The 23772-nt window shown below is 42.4% G+C and overlaps 1 protein-coding gene across 1 annotated transcript; it reads right to left on the bottom strand.

Annotated features, from left to right (window-relative positions):
• Nucleotides 1–2309: 2309 nt before the first annotated feature.
• On the bottom strand, nt 2310–22352 carry LOC145953862 (uncharacterized). Its single transcript, XM_083067654.1, has 9 exons — nt 22281–22352; nt 5853–5969; nt 5455–5780; nt 4879–5382; nt 4614–4776; nt 4086–4266; nt 3923–3987; nt 3001–3096; nt 2310–2336 (listed from the first exon to the last, which is right to left on the bottom strand). The coding sequence occupies exons 1-9, from the start codon at nt 22350–22352 to the stop codon at nt 2310–2312; spliced, it is 1551 nt and encodes a 516-aa protein (XP_082923780.1).
• Between the last annotated feature and the right edge of the window lie 1420 nt (nt 22353–23772).

Genomic DNA, 23772 nt, shown 5'->3' with positions numbered 1-23772 from the left:
TTTTTTCTCTATTTCTTTGTAAATTTATTTTTCAATTTTCTCACACTTTCCAAATAACTATTCAAAACCTCTCATACTCTCTATTCTCTAATTGTTAATCATTCACACATATTTAACTTCAATTATTTTTGTCATTTATTTATTTATTTTTAAATGGAATATACCGAGATACAAAATGTCTTTTTATGCTAGTAAATTAGAATGACTATCTAAACCAATTGATTTTTTAGTGTCTAATGAAAGTATTAGTGTATGTTTATGATGATAATATTTTTATGTATTTTTCTATGTTGTAAATTCAACTTTAAATTACAATCCTCTCTATATATAGGGGAGAGGTCAATTTACACCATAAGAATAATTTTTATTAACTATTACATTGTTCAATAACTTTTAATTGAATAATATTTCATCAAAACCTATATCTAAATTAAAAGTTTCTTTCAACTAGATTACATATACAAAATTTGATTTAGATTTAAAATTATTTGATACCCCATTCATATATATCAAAATTGACGTAATATATACTTTTCAAAATATATTAAGATATGAATAATTTGATTACCTTTGTATTGTGGTATAATTTTAATAAAAACTGACGTAAACATTTACAGTAATATAAAGTTGTAATTCAATGATTGGATTGATAAAATTTGCATTTAATATAAAATTATTGATGATGTAATAATTGGTTACAATTACATTGATTTTTTTAAACTTCTTATCTAATTCAATTTTTTTAAGTTCTTATCTAATTCAATTTTTATTTATTATAATTATTTATATACAAAATTTTAATATTTTAAAATAAACTATCAATAAATGAAAAAAATTTGTGCTACAATATAAATTATTTATCATATGTCTAATGTAACGACCCTGCTGGTCACTATACCCTGCTCAACCCCACAGCACCACACAAAAGAACAAGCATATATATATAAACAACTAAAATATACACACAAGGTCCAGTCTGGGGCTAAAATAAAGTAAACAGATACAGCCCAAAGTAGCCAAACTAGTGGCCAAAACATCCCAAAACATCAAAAGAAAAGCTCCATCTGTCAGCTGCAGACCTGTCTCTTGACACCAACCTAACCTTGCTCTGCTCCCATACAACGTATGATCATCGCAGTCTAAACACATGGAAAACCACAAAAGGGTAATCTAGTGAAAGAATCAACATACATATATGAAAATATACGAATAGTAAATAGCTACAGCTATCAGCACATCATCAGCATACAATTCAGCAACTAATCAGCATAAACAGCGGTAAACACACAATACGTCGTCACACATATCAGCTCAGAGATCTCCTACAACAGCTCAGCCTTACGGCCTACAACAGCTCAGCCTTACGACCTACAATAACTCAGCCTTACAGCCTACAACAGCTCAGCCTTATGGCCTACAACAGCTTAACCTTACGACCTACAACAGCTCAGCCTTACGGCTTATAACAGCTCAGCCTTATGGCCTACAAAAGCTCAGCCTTACAGCCTACAACAGCTCAGCCTTACGGCCTACAACAACTTATATCAGCATACAGCACAGCACAACTTAACAGCAATATCAGCTTACAACATAGCTAACCAATACACAGCACAACATAAGCTCATAGCACAACAATATTATAACCCAACATTTATCATCTAACAGCACAACAATAGTCATCAATAACAGCTCAACTCATCATAAACCAACATCTATCAGCAATTTCAGCAAATAATCAACACACCTCAACATAAGACAACATATAAGGCAACATCATAAACGCGCCCGGCGTGGCACAATCAGAGAGCACCAGGGAACCAGCGTGCCCGACACAAGACTGCTCGTGCCCGGCGTGACCCAGCCATAGAGCCCAAGGCTCACACGTGCCTGGCGCAATACCAATTGCGCCCAGTGCAAACCCAGGTAGAGACTCTAAAGAGTCTGACGCGCCGGCGTGCCCAAACCCGCGCTTGGCACAGGGAAGGCAGAGACCTCCCTAAGGTCTCGCGCCCAGCGCAATTCAAATTGTGCCCAGCGTCCCCTTGGCAGAGACTCCCAAGGAGTCTCCATGCCCAGCGCGACATGGTCGCGCTCGGCGCAGCACCAGAAAACCCCAAACATGTTACCTACTGATATCGCGCCCGGGGCAGCCCAAGTCACGCCCAACGTGGGCCATCCAGAGGCTCACATTCTCAAGCTCGCCCGGCGCACACACCTTTGCACCCGGCAGGCTTGCCTAAATGGAGCTCCCTGGTGGTCACGCGCTCGGCGCAAAGAACGGCGCCCAGCGTGATGCTCAGCAGCAACCCTCAAACTTTCGAAAACTTCATCAAATCCTGCAAAATCAACCAGAAAACCAACATGCAATCCATCCAACAGTCCACATTTTCATCAAACCTCACGAAAAACACCTCATTTCTAGCATGCAACCTCAAATCAATGAAAACCCAAATATCTTCAAAAACCGCAAAAACCCCAAAATTCCTTTTCATCAATCTCAGCCAGCAATCATCAAATCATCAAACAACAATGAGCCTCTAGAACTCATTTTCAGCCAAAAATTTGCAAAAACCTAGCTTCCTTTACCTCGGTGAAGAATTCCGAGCCTCGGGACAGCGAGAAGAGAAGAATGGAGAAGAGGAACGACGAACGGAGAAGAAGAACAAGCTTCACGCCCACAGCTAGCTCCCGCCACTACTCAGCACCTAAGCTCAAGGAGATCACCACAAGGAGTCAGCAATTGAGCAGAGGATTTTGGGAAGAAAGTGTATGAGAGTGAGTGAGAGTAAAAGAGGAAAGAAAAGGAAAAAAGGGGGTCTCACAGCCTCCCCAACAACAAGATTTTTTATCCCCGAAAATAGACTTACTTGGGAATAAAAATGGATATCGCTCCCTGAACTGCTGCTCCGCCTCCCAAGTAGCCTCACCAGTAGCTGCATCCCACAACACCTTCACCAGGGCAATGGACTTGCCCCTCAACTCCTTCAGCTTGTGATCAACCACAGCTACCGACAACTTCTCAAATGTCAAATTCTCCTTCACCCGCACATCATCCAGCTCCACCACTTGACCAGGGTCATGAACATACTTCCTCAGCTGGGATACATGAAATACATCGTGTAGGTTTGAAAGAGACGGTGGCAAAGCAAACCGATAAGCAACCGGACCCACAGGCTACATGATTTGATAAAGACCAACAAACCTAGGTGTTCCTTGCCTTCAGCGCTCTACCCACACCAAAGGTTGGGGTAACCTTCAGAAACACATGCTCCCCTTCAGCAAACTCCAAAGGCTTCCGCCTTTTGTCAGCATAAGATTTCTGCCTACTCTGAGCAGTCTTCATCCTCTCCTGCCATACAAGCAGAACTCAGCTTTCTCAGTAGTCTGTAGGATTAGCTCCAGTCCCACAACCACTGACTCACCATCTTGATACCAGCACAGAGGAGTCCTACATCTCCTGCCATACAAGGCTTCAAACGGTGCCATCCCAATACTAGTATGAAAGCTATTATTCTAAGTAAACTCCACTAGTGGTAGGACCTCCTCCCAGCTCCCCAAGTGGTCTAACACACAAGCCCTCAACAGATCCTCCAGGGACTGGATTGTCCTCTCTGAATGACCATCCATCTACGGATGATAAGCAGAACTCAGCTTCAGCTTCGTGCCTAAGGCTTGATGTAGAGTCTGCCAAAATCTAGAAGTGAACCTCGGATCTCTATCTGAAATAATACTGGAAGGCACCCCGTGCAACCGTACTATTTCCCTCACATACAACTGCGTCAGCTTCTCTAAGGACCACTTGATGTTGACAGGCAAGAAATGCGCACACTTGGTCAACCGATCAACAATTACCCAGATAGTATCACTATTCCTAGCCGACCTAGGCAACCCCACAATGAAATCCATAGTGATACTATCCCACTTCCATTCCGGAATCTCCATCTGTTGCATCAACCCACTCGGCTTCTGATGCTCCACCTTCGTCTTCTAACAGGTCAGACAGGCTGCCACATATTCAGTTATCTCCCTCTTCATACGAGACCACCAGAGAGTATTCTTGAGGTCTTGGTACATCTTAGTCATACCAGGATGTATGCTAAGTCTACTCTTGTTGCCTTCCTCCAACACAGCTTTCTTCAGCTTAGCATCATGAGGTAGGCCAATTCTGCCCTTGAACCTCAAGATTCCATCTCCGCCCAGCTTAAAACCAACAGCCTTCTCGGTACCCAGCAAACCAAGAAGTTTCACTAGCTCAACATCTTGTAACTATTTCTGTCCAACCTGCCTCAAGAACTCACTAGTTATGGTGATCATTCCACAACTAATGGATATTTTTTCTTAATGGTCAACTTGTTTAACTGCCGGTAATCAACACACAGTCAACTACCTCCATCCTTCTTTTTCACTAATAACACGGGAGCACCCCACAACGATACATTCGGCCGTACCAGCTGTTTCTCCAACAGGTCCTCCAACTGACCTTTCAGCTCAACCAGCTCAGCAAGATCCATCCTATAGGGAGCCACCAACACTGGCCCCGCACCTGGAACCAAGTCAATGCTAAACTTCATCTCCCTAACAGGAGGCGACCCAGGCACCTCATCAAGGAACACCTCAGCAAAATCCCTCACCACATCAATCTCAGCAATGACCCTCTCGATCTCCACACTCATAGCAGCAAGCAAAAGAAAACACTCTACTCCATCCCTCAACAATGATTCAGCTTGGCCAGCTGAAATCAATAGCTCATCCTCCACCTGAGGAAAGATCAGCCTCCTATTGGCACAATCTATAAGGATGTGATTGGCAGACAACCAATCCATCCCTAAGATTATGTCAATATCCACCAAAGGTAGACAAATCAAGTTCACCTTTTACCTCTTCCCATTCACAACAATCGGACAACTAACACACAGCTCAGAAGCAACTACTGAAGTAGAAGCGGGCGTCGACACTAGTAGTCTCAATCCCAAATCACACACCGGCACACCCAGCATAGCAGCACAAGCATAGGAAATAAAGGAGTGGGAAGCTCCAGAATCAAACAAAAACATCACATCCTTACCAGTAGTTTTACCCTTCCCCTTCACAAGGTCAGAAGAAGTCAAAGCCTCAGCCCCAGTCAAGGCGAATACTTTGCCAGCAGTAGTGGGTCTGTCACCCCTCTGATCATCGCCTCTCTGCACATCACTCCTCTGAGCACCCCTCTCTAGTTTATTTCTGGTGGGACAGTTGGTCGACTCATGACCCATCTGATGGCACTTGAAACACCGGCTCTCCGTGTGTGGACAATCCTTGACAAAATGGGCTCCAGCACACCTGTAACATCTGAAAGTGGCACCTCCACCCTGTTTCCCTCCTCTAGCAACATCAGAAGGTTGCCTAATGACAGGACCCCCTTGTTGTGGTTGGGGTCTATCATATGGCTTCCTCTAATTTCCTCCTCTCTTGGACCCAGTTGGTCTCTCAGCAATTTTCATCACACGGTTGCCACCTTCCAACCGCTCAACAACCTTCGCCTTCTCAACTAAGGCCGGAAACTCGGTGATGGCCATAGGCACCACCACCCTCTTCAACTCCTGTTTCAGCCCCTTAGCAAATTTCTTGCATTTCCATGCCTCAGATCTAGCTTGCGAATAGAAACGAGCCAGGTGCTCGAATCTCATCGCATACTCAGAAACTGTCATCCCTCCCTGGTGCAACCGCATGAATTCAGCCTCCTTGGCGTGCCTCACGCTCTTCGGGAAGTACTTCTCCAAGAACACTCTCTTGAAGCACTCCTAGTCAACAGCCACTCCTCTAGCAGTAAGCATATGGTGAGTACCCCTCCACCAATGCTCACCCTCCCCAACTAGCATGTACACAGCATATGCCAGCTTCCTCTCCTGAGAACATCCCAACACAGTAAAGATCTTCTCCAGCTCACAGATCCAGTGGTCAGCTACCTCTGGGTCTACATCTCCCTTGAACTGTGGAGGATGGCATTTCCAAAACTCAGCTAGATCCTGGCTCTCCTATGACCCCACGGGCCTTGCTACACTAGCTACAGCTATATCAGCGTCCATCCTAGCAAAATAAGCATTTTGCTGCTGCATAGCCATAGCCATCATCTCCATGGTGCCGCCACCCGCCGAAACGGACGTTGGCATTCGCGACGATGGTTGGACTCTTTTTTAAAGTTTTGAAAAAAGATGGATTGTTAGAACGACTTATTCTCAAACTGAGACCTCATCGAACTAACAATTTTGTTTAAATGACTCTCACCAATCCATGTTAATCCCAAGCGGGACCCTCCATGGATTAGTGGTTTTCGTAAAAAGAAGGGTTCTTGGAGTCGCCACCAATATTTTACTTAAAACATTGGAAAAAGATATAAGGCAATTGATTTTCGTAAATCAACTTTGGCCATTACAACCAGAGTCGGGTAAGGGAGTCGGTTACGTGCGAGGAAGGTGTTAGCACCCCACAACGCCCCTTTCGGGTTCCCTATGACGGATTATTTCATAAATAACAGTGTAAAGTTACTAAATTACCCCTATTTATTAGAAACGATTATAGATAAAATATTTACATGACGAAAGCTCTAAACATGCAATGCAATAATCAAAAAGAAATAAATAAGAGCAGTAAAAGAAAGGATTTAGAAAGAAACCTTCGAAACGGGGTTTTATATATTCAAAACGAAGTTTAGCAGGCTTTTTGGCGCTCCTTCCCACTACACGTCCGCTCGCTCCTTTCCCCTAAAGATAATTTTTACTATGGAAATCAAAGAGATTTCCCTTCGACTTGTTCGAATCTCAAGCTAATGGCTCATGACTCAAGAACTTCGTCGGATCGGTTCCCGGAGAGATATCTAGGGCAGAGAATAGCTCAAAAACCCAAGAATACTCAGCAGGAGGGTTGAGGAATGTGGAAAAAGTGTGGGAGGACGTGCAAATGACGTCCTATTTATAGGATTGAGGCGCAATACGGCCTGGGAGGTCAATACGGCCCGTACTGGGTTTTTGAACTACAGTACGGCCGTATTGAATTTGGTACGGCCCGTACTGAAGTTTTTTGAACTACAGTACGGCCGTACTGAAGTTCAAAAACTTCAGTACGGCCGTATTGAGTTCACTACGGCCGTATTGCAGTTCAAATGGCTCAGAACGGCCATACTGAACCTCTGGGAGGGTGTATTGAGCTCCAATCCTCGCACACCCTTATTCTAAGCTACTCTAAGACCTCTAGACCTACAAAGAATCACCCTAGGGTCTTCTAGGAGTCCTTCTGGCTGACTTTCCTTCGGTCTTTAAGAGTCTTTGAGCTTTATTTCCGACCCGGACAATTTTAGGGGTCTACAACTGCCCCCCCTTTACTTAGTCAAACGGCTTTTTGGTGTACCGGTTGACAAGTAAAGGAGTTGACCCAATTGTCCAGGGAACAGGCCACCCTTCCGACTTGTAGTGTTTTCAGGTGGGAAAACTGATGAGTAGCCTCTCCAGGTTGAGTATTAGTCGTCACCTCTCCAGGCTCGTTGCATACCTCGGTGTTTCTGACAACCTCGGTAGCGTGAGTTTGCCCTCTCCAGGGTCTGCATGCCTCCATGTTTCTGACGATGTTGGCAGCTGCATACCTCCGTGTTTCTGACGACGCGGTAGCTGAGTATTAGTCGTCGCCTCTCCAGGCTCGTGCATACCTCGGTGTTTCTGACAACCTCGGTAGCGTGAGTTTGCCCTCTCCAGGGTGTGCATGCCTCCATGTTTCTGACGATGTTGGCAGCTGCATACCTCCGTGTTTTTGACGACGGGGTAGCTGAGTATTAGTCGTCGCCTCTCCAGGCTCGTGCATACCTTGGTGTTTCTGACAACCTCGGCAGCTGCATACCTCCGTGTTTCTGACGACGGGGTAGCTGAGTATTAGTCGTCGCCTCTCCAGGCTCGTGCATACCTCGGTGTTTCTGACAACCTCGGTAGCTGCATACCTCCGTGTTTCTGACGATGGGGTAGCTGAGTATTAGTCGTCGCCTCTCCAGGCTCGTGCATACCTCGGTGTTTCTGACGACCTCGGTAGCGTGAGTTTGCCCTCTCCAGGGTGTGCGGTTTGCCCTCCCCAGGGTTGCATACCTCCGTGCTTCTGGTCACTTTGGTAGCGTGAGTTTGCCCTCTCCAGGGATTTGTGATGATTTTGTCTCCACAGTCCACGATGCTGCTTCGACGGTTGTTTTTGATTTTGGTGCCGCTGAGGGCTGGATAACGCAGGGATCCGTCTAGGGGATGTGCAGTTACTCATAGGTTCTTGTTTCCCAACTTTCCATTGCGTAGTTGGTGCCCATTGGGGAAATTCTGATTCCTTGGGGATGTAGACACAAAGATGCTCTTTCTGATGTGAGCGGTGCCTTATGGTTGGCTGACGTCCTTTCGACGGTGGTGGAGTATCCCGGTTATCCTTATTTGGGTGACTCTTTTGATTTTCTGGTTTTGTTGCCTCTGCGTAGGCCGTTATCCTGGGGGATTCTGTTGTGATGATTTTGTCTCCACAGTCCACGATGCTGCTTCGACGGTTGTTTTTGATTTTGGTGCCGCTGAGGGCTGGATAACGCAGGGATCCGTCTAGGGGATGTGCAGTTACTCATAGGTTCTTGTGTCCCAACTTTCCATTGCATAGTTGGTGCCCACTGGGGAAATTCTGATTCCTTGGGGATGCAGACACAAAGATGCTCTTCCTGAGGTGAGCGATGCCTTATGATTGGCTGACGTCCTTTCGACGTTGGTGGAGTATCCCTGTTATCCTTATTCGGGTGACTTTTTGATTTTTGGTTTTGTTGCCTCTGCGTAGGCTGTTATCCGCTGGGGGATTCTGTCGTATGATTTTGATTGGCCTCTTCTGTTAGGCGGATTATCTTGACGTTCGGTGTTTGGTTGAATACCGAATTCTGCTTGGGGAATGGGTATTGATCTTTTTGGATTTTCCTTTTTTTGGAGGGGTGCCTCTGAGTAGGCGAATGGGGATTGAGGATCTTGTGTATCCCAGAGTATTATTTAGAAAGCCTCTTCAGGCTTAGCTTCACTCGTAGCTTGAGTTGGAAAGCTATCTTCCACTGAGGAAGTCTAAGTCCTTTGACTCGGATATTTTGTTTGGATGATCACGCTTCCATTGGGGAATCTTGCTGATCTTGCTCTGATAGCTTTCACTGGGAATTCGGCCCAAGAGTGCAAGCTGAGATGTCTCTGGGGAGTATTATTTCGGCAAGCCTCTCCAGGCTCAGTTATTCTGTACGATTTGTTGAATTTTCTAAATTTTTGCCTTTTTTGTCGATTTTCAGCTTTTTTTGTACAGAGGGATCTCAAACACACTCACAGATAAAGTATGCAGAGGAATGAAGATGTTGTGATGAATGAGAGGAGGAGGGACGTATTTATAGAAAAAAGTACGGTCCATACTGAATTCAGTACGGCCGTACTGATCTTATTTTTGATGTACAAAAGAATGGGCCAATACGGGCCGTATTGAATTCAATACGCCCGTATTGGTGTGGACGTTATGGCCAATACGGCCGTATTCATTTCAGTACTCCCGTATTGAGTTGAAAATTTGTTCATAACCCTAATTTTAGTACGTGCGTACTGAACATGGTACGGGCGCATTGTTTTTCTGAAGTTTATATTTTTTGTTTTTTTGTTTTTTGTTTTTTGTTTGTTTTTTCAATAAACAGAGAATATGTGATCTTCCAGTACACCTATCATCTGTATGCATGTATGCGGTATGATGCACCTAATTCTATTTGATTTATTTTTCAAAAGAATTAACCGATGCGTTTCTTTGCTTGGATTTTTGCCATTCTTCTAGACGGGCTGTGCGCTGCCGATTTCTGTAACCGAGGAATGATGCGTGTTATATCGAGATTGGTGTCATCAACCCAGTGATCCTTCCCTTCCTTTAGAAGACGTATCAACCCTCCTATTGACCACTATATCTCCATGTTTCCACTAGATTATTCTAAAATCGTTTGGGACAAGAGAAAAGAGGGGAAAGATATTTTTTGTTCAAAAGTTTGTGTTTTAGAGGGGTTTATTATTGTTTTGAAAATGGTTTTTGTAAGAATGGCTGGCCAAGGTAGGTTTATGTGTTTAGGCTTGTTTGATTAAACACTTATGAAGTTAAGAAAGTCTTGTTATTGACGTTGTGATTTGACAACTTAGATAGTTTCCCTTGAACCTTTCTTTTTGAATTCAGCTCATGGTACCATCATGGATTTCTTTTGTTTTTTGATTGTCCTTATTTTTTGCCTAAAACACCCCTTTGTGGCGTCTCAGCGGACCTTTGTTTTTGTTTATTTTTGCAACCCTAACTTTTGCCTAGGTCACCCTTTCGTGGGATTCCTAGCGGGTTCTTTGCTCTTATTTTTGCGCAGCCCCCTTTTTGGGTTTCCTGCCAAGCTTTTTTGTTTTTATGATTTTTGTTTTTAAAGGATTTCTTTTTTATCCATGATGCCACTTGTCGAGGCCAAGGAAAGGTGCTCCACGTTGTCACACACACTTTCACATAAAAATGATGCGGGTTTATTGTTTATTAAGACGATTTTAACCTCATTCATGCTCATTCAAACAGGGTTAAAAATAATGTGGTCTAGAAATTTATTGCAAGCAAGAAAAGAAGCAATAAGAAATAATAAAGAATGATTTTATTATAATTCTAGCTGAAACATGTGCCCTATCGAGGCTCGGGGGTCGGGCTGTCCCCGAGGAGTAATCTCTAACAGTCATCAGGTCTATACATCCCTATCGGAAGGAGAAGAACACTTGATGACGACGACCGGCCTTGACGCTTGTGAACCGGCCTTCCTAAAGATCTGGCTTAAAGAACGTCGAGAAGGATCTTGGTTCCTCTTCGTCCTTTGATCTTTATTAGGGTTGTATCCTAACCCTTGTTTCCCCGGATTATCCTTAATAATGGGTAGCTCGGGAATTCCTTGGGAATCCTTGCCAAGTCCTTGTCCAGGCAAGTATCCGTTCTTGGTGAGCATGTAGGCTACCTTCTTCATTTCTCGGGGAAACGTTTCGACATTGGCGATCTCCAATGCTTGGAAGGCGGTCTCTAGAGCTTCCTCTGCTGCATCCACGTAAGGTATGGCAGATGGCTTGCTGATGAGTTATGTCATCTTCAGCTTGTACGGTCACCAGCTTGTCACCCACTATGAATTTGACTTTCTGGTGGAGCGTAGAGGGAACAGCTTTCGCATCATGAATCCAAGGTCGGCCGAGGAGACAGCTGTACGCGGGAGTAATGTCCATCACTTGAAATTCGACATTAAAGATGGTGGGTCCAATTTGGATTGGAAGATTAATTTCTCCCACCACCTCTCTTTTAGAACCGTCGAAAGCTCAGACGATCATGTTGCTCGGGCGCATTTGGATTCCCTTGATTGCCACTTGATCAAATGTTCTTTTTGGCATCACATTCAAGGAAGATCCATTATCCACCAAGACTTTAGCGATGTGATATTCCTTGCACTTTACAGAGATGTGCAAGGGCTTGTTGTGGTTCGGTCCCTCAGCGGGGATTTCTTCATCGGTGAAAGTGAGGTGATCATTAGTCGTGATGTGACTAACAATCCCTTCAAATTTGTCTTGGGAGATAGTGTGCGACACGTATGCCTCGTTCAAGACTTTCAACAGAGCTTGTCGATGCGGTTCGGAGCATAGGATCAACGACAACAGAGTAATCTTTGCTGGCGTCTTATGAAGTTGATCCATGATGGAGTACTCGCTCTGTCGGATGTATTTTAACAGCTCGTCAGTCTCCTCCTCGGATTCTTTATTTTCCTCGGTTTTCTCCTTTTCTTTTTCCTTTCCTTTATTCTTGGGAGCTTTATCATGAAGATCTTCGGGAGTGTAGATCCTGCCACTCCTAGTCATGCCCCCAAGTCCAGCGATGTTAGAGATATCGCTGTCGGCAGAAGAATGGATGTCGTATATCCATGGCACAGCCTTATTCAATTCGTAGGGAAAAGGTCTTGGAGCAGTGATCCTTAACGGTGTCGGACCTTCCCCTTTATTCGTCTTGATTACCAACAACGAAGTTGATGTGCGTTCGCTTGGCGCGGTTGTTGGCTTACACTTAATAACAAACGGCGTGCGATCCATTCTGAACATACGCATCGATTAATCCTTTCTTTTTATTAATGTTTATTAATGAATTACTAGGAGAGATGTATGCAATGTACTCCCCTAGATCTCTCCATGTTCTTCGATAAGAATGCATGATATGAGATGATGGCGTTGAATATGCATGCATTGTGTTTATTCAACTAAGCATTATCATGTTTTCAGGATGCTCCTAAGATGATGCATGATATTGCTTGGTTTGGATAATTAATTTTTTTTTTGTTTTTTTGGGTATTTTGTTTTTTGTATTTTTTCGGGTGAAAAGGGAAACTACCTATATGAATGTGATGAAGGTAGATGTTAACACCATGTAATGGAAGATTCTTATTCCTATTTATTCTTATTTTAAAAGGGAATGTTGTATGTTTAAAGAATGCAATGTATGCTCAAACAATGTCACATAAACAATGCACAAACAATTTACTCATCCACGAACAGTCACGAGCGAATCACGAGGTAGGGGTATCCTGCAGACAAGTGCATATTCAAGGAGGTTCTAACTGTTCTCACCGGTCTAAGGCCCCCAAGGTGCCCCCATTATAGGGACCCAATTCCTCTCGTCGTAAGTCGATGGAAAGCTCCAACGCACTGTCGGACTCGAGTTCATGGTTTTCACCTTGAGTGATGTTTTCCGACAACGGTCTACGGGCACCTATAGACCCATTCGACAACCGGCCGTACTAACATCCACTCCCTATGGCTTTCCACTCATGCCCCCGGGTATAGAGGGAACTGTTGTGTGCAAAGGTTCGTGTGCAGTTTATATTTCAAACGATTGCGGAAATTTAAACATCCAACAGTTATTAAAGCCAACTAGGTAAAACATGTTATCATACAAGCGAGGGGTAACGAAGTAATTTTAAACTATTATTTTAGAAACAATCCATCACTAAATGGGACTGACTCTCGAGGCTTCCCCAGTAGAGTCGCCATCTGTCGCCACCCGCCGAAACGGACGTTGGCATTCGCGACGATGGTTGGACTCTTTTTTAAAGTTTTGAAAAAAGATGGATTGTTAGAACGACTTATTCTCAAACTGAGACCTCATCGAACTAACAATTTTGTTTAAATGACTCTCACCAATCCATGTTAATCCCAAGCGGGACCCTCCATGGATTAGTGGTTTTCGTAAAAAGAAGGGTTCTTGGAGTCGCCACCAATTTTTTACTTAAAACATTGGAAAAAGATATAAGGCAATTGATTTTCGTAAATCAACTTTGGCCATTACAACCAGAGTCGGGTAAGGGAGTCGGTTACGTGCGAGGAAGGTGTTAGCACCCCACAACGCCCCTTTCGGGTTCCCTATGACGGATTATTTCATAAATAACAGTGTAAAGTTACTAAATTACCCCTATTTATTAGAAACGATTATAGATAAAATATTTACATGACGAAAGCTCTAAACATGCAATGCAATAATAAAAAAGAAATAAATAAGAGCAGTAAAAGAAAGGATTTAGAAAGAAACCTTCGAAACGGGGTTTTATATATTCAAAACGAAGTTTAGCAGGCTTTTTGGCGCTCCTTCCCACTACACGTCCGCTCGCTCCTTTCCCCTAAAGATAATTTTTACTATGGAAATCAAAGAGATTTCCCTTCGACTTGTTCGAATCTCAAGCTAATGGCTCATGACTCAAGAACTTCGTCGGATCGGTTCCCGGAGAGATATCTAGGGCAGAGAATAGCTCAAAAACCCAAGAATACTCAGCAGGAGGGTTGAGGAATGTGGAAAAAGTGTGGGAGGACGTGCAAATGACGTCCTATTTATAGGATTGAGGCGCAATACGGCCTGGGAGGTCAATACGGCCCGTACTGGGTTTTTGAACTACAGTACGGCCGTATTGAATTTGGTACGGCCCGTACTGAAGTTTTTTGAACTACAGTACGGCCGTACTGAAGTTCAAAAACTTCAGTACGGCCGTATTGAGTTCACTACGGCCGTATTGCAGTTCAAATGGCTCAGAACGGCCATACTGAACCTTTGGGAGGGTGTATTGAGCTCCAATCCTCGCACACCCTTATTCTAAGCTACTCTAAGACCTCTAGACCTACAAAGAATCACCCTAGGGTCTTCTAGGAGTCCTTCTGGCTGACTTTCCTTCGGTCTTTAAGAGTCTTTGAGCTTTATTTCCGACCCGGACAATTTTAGGGGTCTACAGCTGCCCCCCCTTTACTTAGTCAAACGGCTTTTTGGTGTACCGGTTGACAAGTAAAGGAGTTGACCCAATTGTCCGGGGAACAGGCCACCCTTCCGACTTGTAGTGTTTTCAGGTGGGAAAACTGATGAGTAGCCTCTCCAGGTTGAGTATTAGTCGTCACCTCTCCAGGCTCGTTGCATACCTCGGTGTTTCTGACAACCTCGGTAGCGTGAGTTTGCCCTCTCCAGGGTCTGCATGCCTCCATGTTTCTGACGATGTTGGCAGCTGCATACCTCCGTGTTTCTGACGACGCGGTAGCTGAGTATTAGTCGTCGCCTCTCCAGGCTCGTGCATACCTCGGTGTTTCTGACAACCTCGGTAGCGTGAGTTTGCCCTCTCCAGGGTGTGCATGCCTCCATGTTTCTGACGATGTTGGCAGCTGCGTACCTCCGTGTTTCTGACGACGGGGTAGCTGAGTATTAGTCGTCGCCTCTCCAGGCTCGTGCATACCTTGGTGTTTCTGACAACCTCGGCAGCTGCATACCTCCGTGTTTCTGACGACAGGGTAGCTGAGTATTAGTCGTCGCCTCTCCAGGCTCGTGCATACCTCGGTGTTTCTGACAACCTCGGTAGCGTGAGTTTGCCCTCTCCAGGGTGTGCATGCCTCCATGTTTTTGACGATGTTGGCAGCTGCGTACCTCCGTGTTTCTGACGATGGGGTAGCTGAGTATTAGTCGTCGCCTCTCCAGGCTCGTGCATACCTTGGTGTTTCTGACAACCTCGGCAACTGCATACCTCCGTGTTTTTGACGACGGGGTAGCTGAGTATTAGTCGTCGCCTCTCCAGGCTCGTGCATACCTCGGTGTTTCTGACAACCTCGGTAGCTACATACCTCCGTGTTTCAGACGATGGGGTAGCTGAGTATTAGTCGTCGCCTCTCCAGGCTCATGCATACCTCGGTGTTTCTGACGACCTCGGTAGCGTGAGTTTGCCCTCTCCAGGGTGTGCGGTTTGCCCTCCCCAGGGTTGCATACCTCCGTGCTTCTGGTCACTTTGGTAGCGTGAGTTTGCCCTCTCCAGGGATTTGTGATGATTTTGTCTCCACAGTCCACGATGCTGCTTCGACGGTTGTTTTTGATTTTGGTGCCGCTGAGGGCTGGATAACGCAGGGATCCGTCTAGGGGATGTGCAGTTACTCATAGGTTCTTGTGTCCCAACTTTCCATTGCGTAGTTGGTGCCCATTGGGGAAATTCTGATTCCTTGGGGATGTAGACACAAAGATGCTCTTTCTGATGTGAGCGGTGCCTTATGGTTGGCTGACGTCCTTTCGACGGTGGTGGAGTATCCCGGTTATCCTTATTCGGGTGACTCTTTTGATTTTCTGGTTTTGTTACCTCTGCGTAGGCCGTTATCCTGGGGGATTCTGTTGTGATGATTTTGTCTCCACAGTCCACGATGCTGCTTCGACGGTTGTTTTTGATTTTGGTGCCGCTGAGGGCTGGATAACGCAGGGATCCGTCTAGGGGATGTGCAGTTACTCATAGGTTCTTGTGTCCCAACTTTCCATTGCATAGTTGGTGCCCACTGGGGAAATTCTGATTCCTTGGGGATGCAGACACAAAGATGCTCTTCCTGAGGTGAGCAATGCCTTATGATTGGCTGACGTCCTTTCGACGTTGGTGGAGTATCCCGGTTATCCTTATTCGGGTGACTTTTTGATTTTTGGTTTTGTTGCCTCTGCGTAGGCTGTTATCCGCTGGGGGATTCTGTCGTATGATTTTGATTGGCCTCTTCTGTTAGGCGGATTATCTTGACGTTCGGTGTTTGGTTGAATACCGAATTCCGCTTGGGGAATGGGTATTGATCTTTTTGGATTTTCCTTTTTTTGGAGGAGTGCCTCTGAGTAGGCGAATGGGGATTGAGGATCTTGTGTATCCCAGAGTATTATTTAGAAAGCCTCTTCAGGCTTAGCTTCACTCGTCGCTTGAGTTGGAAAGCTATCTTCCACTGAGGAAGTCTAAGTCCTTTGACTCGGATATTTTGTTTGGATGATCATGCTTCCATTGGGGAATCTTGCTGATCTTGTTCTGATAGCTTTCACTGGGAATTCGGCCCAAGAGTGCAAGCTGAGATGTCTCTGGGGAGTATTATTTCGGCAAGCCTCTCCAGGCTCAGTTATTCTGTACGATTTGTTGGATTTTCTGAATTTTTGCCTTTTTTGTCGATTTTCGGCTTTTTCTGTATAAAGGGATCTCAAACACACTCACAGATAAAGTATGCAGAGGAATGAAGATGTTGTGATGAATGAGAGGAGGAGGGACGTATTTATAGAAAAAAGTACGGTCCATACTGAATTCAGTACGGCCGTACTGATCTTATTGTTGATGTACAAAAGAATGGGCCAATACGGGCCGTATTGAATTCAATACGCCCGTATTGGTGTGGACGTTATGGCCAATACGGCCGTATTCATTTCAGTACTCCCGTATTGAGTTGAAAATTTGTTCATAACCCTAATTTTAGTACGTGCGTACTGAACATGGTACGGGCGCATTGTTTTTCTGAAGTTTATATTTTTTGTTTTTTTGTTTTTTGTTTTTTGTTTGTTTTTTCAATAAACAGAGAATATGTGATCTTCCAGTACACCTATCATCTGTATGCATGTATGCGGTATGATGCACCTAATTCTATTTGATTTATTTTTCAAAAGAATTAACCGATGCGTTTCTTTGCTTGGATTTTTGCCATTCTTCTAGACGGGCTGTGCGCTGCCGATTTCTGTAACCGAGGAATGATGCGTGTTATATCGAGATTGGTGTCATCAACCCAGTGATCCTTCCCTTCCTTTAGAAGACGTATCAACCCTCCTATTGACCACTATATCTCCATGTTTCCACTAGATTATTCTAAAATCGTTTGGGACAAGAGAAAAGAGGGGAAAGATATTTTTTGTTCAAAAGTTTGTGTTTTAGAGGGGTTTATTATTGTTTTGAAAATGGTTTTTGTAAGAATGGCTGGCCAAGGTAGGTTTATGTGTTTAGGCTTGTTTGATTAAACACTTATGAAGTTAAGAAAGTCTTGTTATTGACGTTGTGATTTGACAACTTAGATAGTTTCCCTTGAACCTTTCTTTTTGAATTCAGCTCATGGTACCATCATGGATTTCTTTTGTTTTTTGATTGTCCTTATTTTTTGCCTAAAACACCCCTTTGTGGCGTCTCAGCGGACCTTTGTTTTTGTTTATTTTTGCAACCCTAACTTTTGCCTAGGTCACCCTTTCGTGGGATTCCTAGCGGGTTCTTTGCTCTTATTTTTGCGCAGCCCCCTTTTTGGGTTTCCTGCCAAGCTTTTTTGTTTTTATGATTTTTGTTTTTAAAGGATTTCTTTTTTATCCATGATGCCACTTGTCGAGGCCAAGGAAAGGTGCTCCACGTTGTCACACACACTTTCACATAAAAATGATGCGGGTTTATTGTTTATTAAGACGATTTTAACCTCATTCATGCTCATTCAAACAGGGTTAAAAATAATGTGGTCTAGAAATTTATTGCAAGCAAGAAAAGAAGCAATAAGAAATAATAAAGAATGATTTTATTATAATTCTAGCTGAAACATGTGCCCTATCGAGGCTCGGGGGTCGGGCTGTCCCCGAGGAGTAATCTCTAACAGTCATCAGGTCTATACATCCCTATCGGAAGGAGAAGAACACTTGATGACGACGACCGGCCTTGACGCTTGTGAACCGGCCTTCCTAAAGATCTGGCTTAAAGAACGTCGAGAAGGATCTTGGTTCCTCTTCGTCCTTTGATCTTTATTAGGGTTGTATCCTAACCCTTGTTTCCCCGGATTATCCTTAATAATGGGTAGCTCGGGAATTCCTTGGGAATCCTTGCCAAGTCCTTGTCCAGGCAAGTATCCGTTCTTGGTGAGCATGTAGGCTACCTTCTTCATTTCTCGGGGAAACGTTTCGACATTGGCGATCTCCAATGCTTGGAAGGCGGTCTCTAGAGCTTCCTCTGCTGCATCCACGTAAGGTATGGCAGATGGCTTGCTGATGAGTTATGTCATCTTCAGCTTGTACGGTCACCAGCTTGTCACCCACTATGAATTTGACTTTCTGGTGGAGCGTAGAGGGAACAGCTTTCGCATCATGAATCCAAGGTCGGCCGAGGAGACAGCTGTACGCGGGAGTAATGTCCATCTCTTGACACCAACCTAACCCTGCTCTGCTCCCATACAACGTATGATCATCGTAGTCCAAACACATGGAAAGCCATAAAAGGGTAAGCTAGTGAAAGAATCAACATACATATATGAAAATATATGAATAGTAAATAGCTACAGCTATCAGCACATCATCAACATATAATTCAGCAACTAATCAGCATAAACAGCGGTAAACACACAATGCGTCGTCACGCATATCAGCTCGGAGATCTCCTACAACAGCTCAGCCTTACAGCCTACAACGGCTTAGCCTTACGGCCTACAACAGCTCAGCCTTACGGCTTACAACAGCTCAGCCTTACGACCTACAATAGCTCAGCCTTACGACCTACAATAGCTCAGCCTTACAGCTTACAACAGCTCAGCCTTACGGCCTACAACAGCTCAGTCTTACGACCTACAATAACTTATATCAGCATACAACACAGCTTAATAGCAATATCAGCTTATAGCATAGCTAACCAATACACAGCACAACATAGACAGCTCACAGCACAGCAATATTATAACCCAACATTTATCATCTAACAACACAGTAATAGTCATCAATAACAGCTCATCTCATCATAAACCAACATCTATCAGCAATTTCAGCAAATAATCAACACACCTCAACATAAGACAACATATAAGGCAACATCATAAACGCGCCCGATGTACTCATGGTCGCGCCCGGCGTGGCACAACCAGAGAGCACCAGGGAACCAGCGCGCCCGGTGCAAGAGTGCTCGCGCCCGGCGTGACCCAGCCATAGAGCCCAAGGCTCACACGCGCCTAGCGTAATACCAATTGCGCCTAGCGCAAACCCAGGTAGAGACTCTAAGGAGTCCCACGCGCCCGGCGTAATTCAAATTGCGCCCAGTGTCCCCTTGGCAGAGACTCTCAAGGAGTCTCCACGCCTAGTGCGACATGGTCGCGCCCGGCGCAGCACCAGAAAACCCCAAACATGTTACCTACTGATATCGCGCCCGGCGCGGCCCAAATCACGCCCGGCGTGGGCCATCTAGAGGCTCACATTCTCAAGCTCGCCCGGCGCACACACCTTTGCGCCCAGCGAGCTTGCCTAAATGGAGCCCACTAGTGGTCACGCGCTCGGCCCGAAGAACGGCGCCCAGCGTGATGCTCAGCAACAACCCTCAAACTTTCAAAAACTTCATCAAATCCTGCAAAATTAACCAGAAAACCAAAATGCAATCCAACCAACAGTCCACATTTTCATCAAACCTCACGAAAAACACCTTATTTCTAGCATGCAACCTCAAATCAATGAAAACCCAAATTTCTTCAAAAACCCCAAAACTTCTTTTCATCAATCTCGGCCAGCAATCATCAAATCATCAAACAACAATGAGCCTCTAGAACTCATTTTCAGCCAAAAATGTGCAAAAACCTAGCTTCCCTTACCTCGGTAAAGAATTCCGAGCCTTGGGACAGCGAGAAGAGAAGAATGGAGAAGAGGAACGACGAACGGAGAAGTAGAACAAGCTTCACGCCCACAACTAGCTCCAAACGCCACTACTCAGCACCTAAGCTCAAGGAGATCACCGCAAGGAGTCAGCAATTCAGCAGAGGATTTTGGGAAGGAAAGAGTATGAGAGTGAGTGAGAGTGAAAGAAGAAAGAAAAGGAAAAAAAGGGGTTTCACATCTAAAATATTATTTATATATTTCAAAATATTTATTTTTATAAATTTAGTAATATAATAAATATTTAACATGTACAAATACTAGTATAATTTATATTTTTTAAAAAAATTATTATAAATTTTAATTAAAAATTATAATATAATTTATGTATTTAAATTTAATTATAAAATAAAAATTAAATTTGCATATCAAACATAATAAAAAGATATATAGTAGTTACATAATTAATTTAATAAACTTAAGAGGGTTAGTGTAACTTGAGAGACTACGAAGTTGATGGAAAAAAAATATTTATTCATTATTTTTAATATTTTTAAAAATGTAGAGAAGTTAGAAAAACAAAAAAGGATTGAAAAAGAAGGTCACATTTATGACAACTCCCTTCCACGTTTATGCAATTGTTGTGCATAGTGTCTTCTTCTATTCTCTTTTTGTTTTTTCTTCTTCTCTTCTCTAAAGCAGTGCATTATTGTATGCTAATTTGAGTAGTGTCATGCTATAATTTTGAGTTTTGCCAATTGATGGTCAATCTAATAATTTATGGTCTTGTTTTTGCAGCTACTTCGTAAATACTTTGGTTCACCACAACAATAAAACTCTTGTAGTTCTTTGTCTCGTTAAGAATGGAAACTTTGAAATAAAATTGTGATTTTAAATTGTACATTAAATTTATTTTTCTTTTATACATTGAACGTTTATTCTCATGAAAAGGAGAATATTTTGTTTGTCAATAGTATCTAATATTTTTCTTATGATTTTATAGTTGTAATTTTTTGGAACACTACGAAATTGTATCCAAGTTTTCCTTGATACAAGATTGAGCCAGCAGACGATGGGTATGTCAACGAAATTTTCATAAAAGTGTATAATTTGATTAAAAGATATAAAAAGGAGAAAAAATAACATTTTATCACATATCTTATTGGCATTTGTTTCGAAAGTGATCATTTGCTAACATTATATTTCTCCTCTCAAATATTTATTTGAAATGCGAGATTCCCTTATTTTGAAGGAAAGTCGTTTAACAAGAGTATAAATATATAAAATAATATGTTAATTTTGCAACCGTCATATGTTTGATTTTCAAAAAAAAAACTATTTATTCATGTGAAATTGTTATTTATGTCATTTGCATATATATATATATATATATATATATATATATATATATATATATATATATATATATATATAAATCATGTTCACCTATCTAGCACCTCAAATGGTTTGGTAAATTATAAAAATTTATTTCTTATTTGAAGCCTTTTATATTAATATTTGTGTGTTAATTTTTTAAGTAATTACTTTTTTTAAAATACCAATTACTTTATTTTTGTTAGTACTTACTATTCTTTATGAGTATTTTTTGTAGGTTTGAAATTCATGAATTTGAATTTTATCGCTCTTTTAGGAAATATTTTTTGTTTAATTTAAAAATTATAAAATTTGTGATTTTATAATAAATTAATGTATACTATTATGGATTTTTATTCTAATGTTATATTTGAATTATCAGGATATATATTTATTTTATTTCATACCAATTTAACATTTAAAAAATATTGTATTGGATTAATTATAATATTTTAATTTTAATAATTTTGTGTATAAAAAAAATAATAAATAAATAAATAAACTCAAGCTGGAAAGTTATCGGTGGTTGTCAAATCCTCAAAAAGATATTAGTTCTCATATATATGATTGATAAGAGATACTTCATGGTAATGAATAAAAAATAATTTAGTGGTAATTACAACAAATATTATTTAAAAAATATACTGATAAAATGATAATAATTAATTGTGAATTTTTTTTATACTAATAATTGTGAGGATTAATTCATCATCATTATTTATTATAATTGTAGCAACTTGATTTTGTCACTATTATATGAATACTAGTGACGATAATTTCACAACAATAAATTATTTTTTATGACAATCAAAAATTTGTCACTAATTTATTAATGACTCCATATTAGTGACAACTGATGACAAATCAAAATATCGTCATTAAATACATTCATTGACAATTTCTTTTTATGTTTTTAATGACAAATATTTTCATCGCAAAAAACACTTTCTTATACGAAGTTTAAATAAGTCAAAGAATGGTTGACGCACTCGCAAATCATCTTCAGCTTCTACAACATGTCGCCTCAACGCCTTGGCATGTGTATGGACAACTTGACTCATCTCGTCGCAAGCTAAATGTGCTTCCTTCGCCTTTTGCTAGTGAAATTGGGTCATGACGCGTAGTTCCTGAACGTATCGAATGCTTGATCCCTCTGAGCTCTAAGTTCTCATAACTACTCATACCCCTTTTTCTCTCTTTGCTTTAGATCAAAGAGGGCAGTGGTTCGTTGCTGGCAAACTTCCCACCATCTTTAAGCCTCAGATCGGGTCTTTGATAGGTCCTCTTGCATTAGCTTCACCAATTGTGTCTAGGCTTTGATCTCGACTTCGAGTTGTGCTATCTTTGCTATAGCTTCTTGAAGTTGACCATCTGGCTCAGATCTTTGTATCTTCTTTGTGTCGGTGATCTCTTTATTTTTATCAGGACACTCATCTCTGAGCCGCTCAATTTTCATGTCTTTTTTCTTGCATTGCCTCTCTAGACCATTTATAACAAGGCAAGATTGTTGATCATTTTCTTCCAAGGCTTTCACTTGAGACCCTAGAATCTCCAACTTCTTAGTCAAGGCATTGACATGTGCTTACTGGCTGCTTTCTACTGTAGGGGTTAGTCCAACTATACTAGACACCCCTCGCTCGCTTCTCCACTGGTCATAGTCACTAGAAGATGCAATCCTCAGCTTTCCAAGCCCGTCATCTCCAAGATAGATTGGTTTATCCCAAACCATCCTGATGACGCTCATCATGCTATGCTATTTAAAGGAGTAAAGGAAACATAGTCCTCCAAGCTCTTCGGATGTTGGCAAATCCTGAGTCCTAATAAGCTACCTTAGTGCTAGCTTTGGGGAGTAAGCAATGCATCCCCTCAAACCCATCAAAGGAACACTCAGGAAATCTCCACACCAGATTAAAACACTTCCGAAGTGGAACCATTGACACATCCAATCAATGGCTAGGCGACTCTCCATTTCGCCTTTCCACTCCATTTCATGTTTCCTTGGGCATGGAATCTTGGATAAGCTTCTCAAAGGATTGGATAGCGCTCCCATATGGTTGTCAATGTAAAAGTGAGTATATGCCCATATGAGCAACAAAGGGCAGGTACATCTCATAGTCTTCCTTTCCTTTTGATTATAGATGTTAACCAAAAGCAGGGTGTCAAGAAGAATAGCACGCATGGGACTCTTTGCATGTATGTCCTAGGCAAAGAAGGCGTGCATAGCAGCATGATCAATTACCCTTGCATGGAAGAGGAATAAGACTGTACCAAACATGATCAATGCTAGAATCTTGTTAAAGCTTGACCAATCTTCACTATTAGCTAAACTAACGAGGTGATCCTCCAACATGGTACACTTCCGACCTCTAATTGCCTCATTGCCTTCCAAAGCAGATAAGTGGGGAGACAATCTAATAAAGTTGGCCACTCTCGCAATAGAAATACGATCCTTCTTGACCCTATAGACCCCGGCTGATTAGG

This window comes from Cajanus cajan, chromosome 1 (genome assembly GCF_000230855.2).
Source record: "Cajanus cajan strain Asha chromosome 1, NIPB_CcT2T_4, whole genome shotgun sequence".
In the NCBI taxonomy this organism is placed as follows: domain Eukaryota; kingdom Viridiplantae; phylum Streptophyta; class Magnoliopsida; order Fabales; family Fabaceae; genus Cajanus; species Cajanus cajan.
The sequence above is the reverse complement of the archived record's forward strand: the minus strand, read 5'-3'. Positions and strand labels throughout refer to the sequence as shown.

What these genes read in the sequence shown, in the direction of transcription:
- LOC145953862 (XM_083067654.1), bottom strand. Translation starts at nt 22,352, where the DNA reads ATGAGTCAAGTTGTCCATACACATGCCAAGGCGTTGAGGCGACATGTT. An exon ending in TGGTGAGGGATTTTGCTGAG is followed by an intron (nt 4,267 to 4,613) that starts GTGTTCCTTGAT and finishes GGACAGAAATAG; the next exon opens with TTACAAGATGTTGAGCTAGT. An exon ending in AGAAGTTGTCGGTAGCTGTG is followed by an intron (nt 2,337 to 3,000) that starts GTTGATCACAAG and finishes TTGATTTTGCAG; the next exon opens with GATTTGATGAAGTTTTCGAA.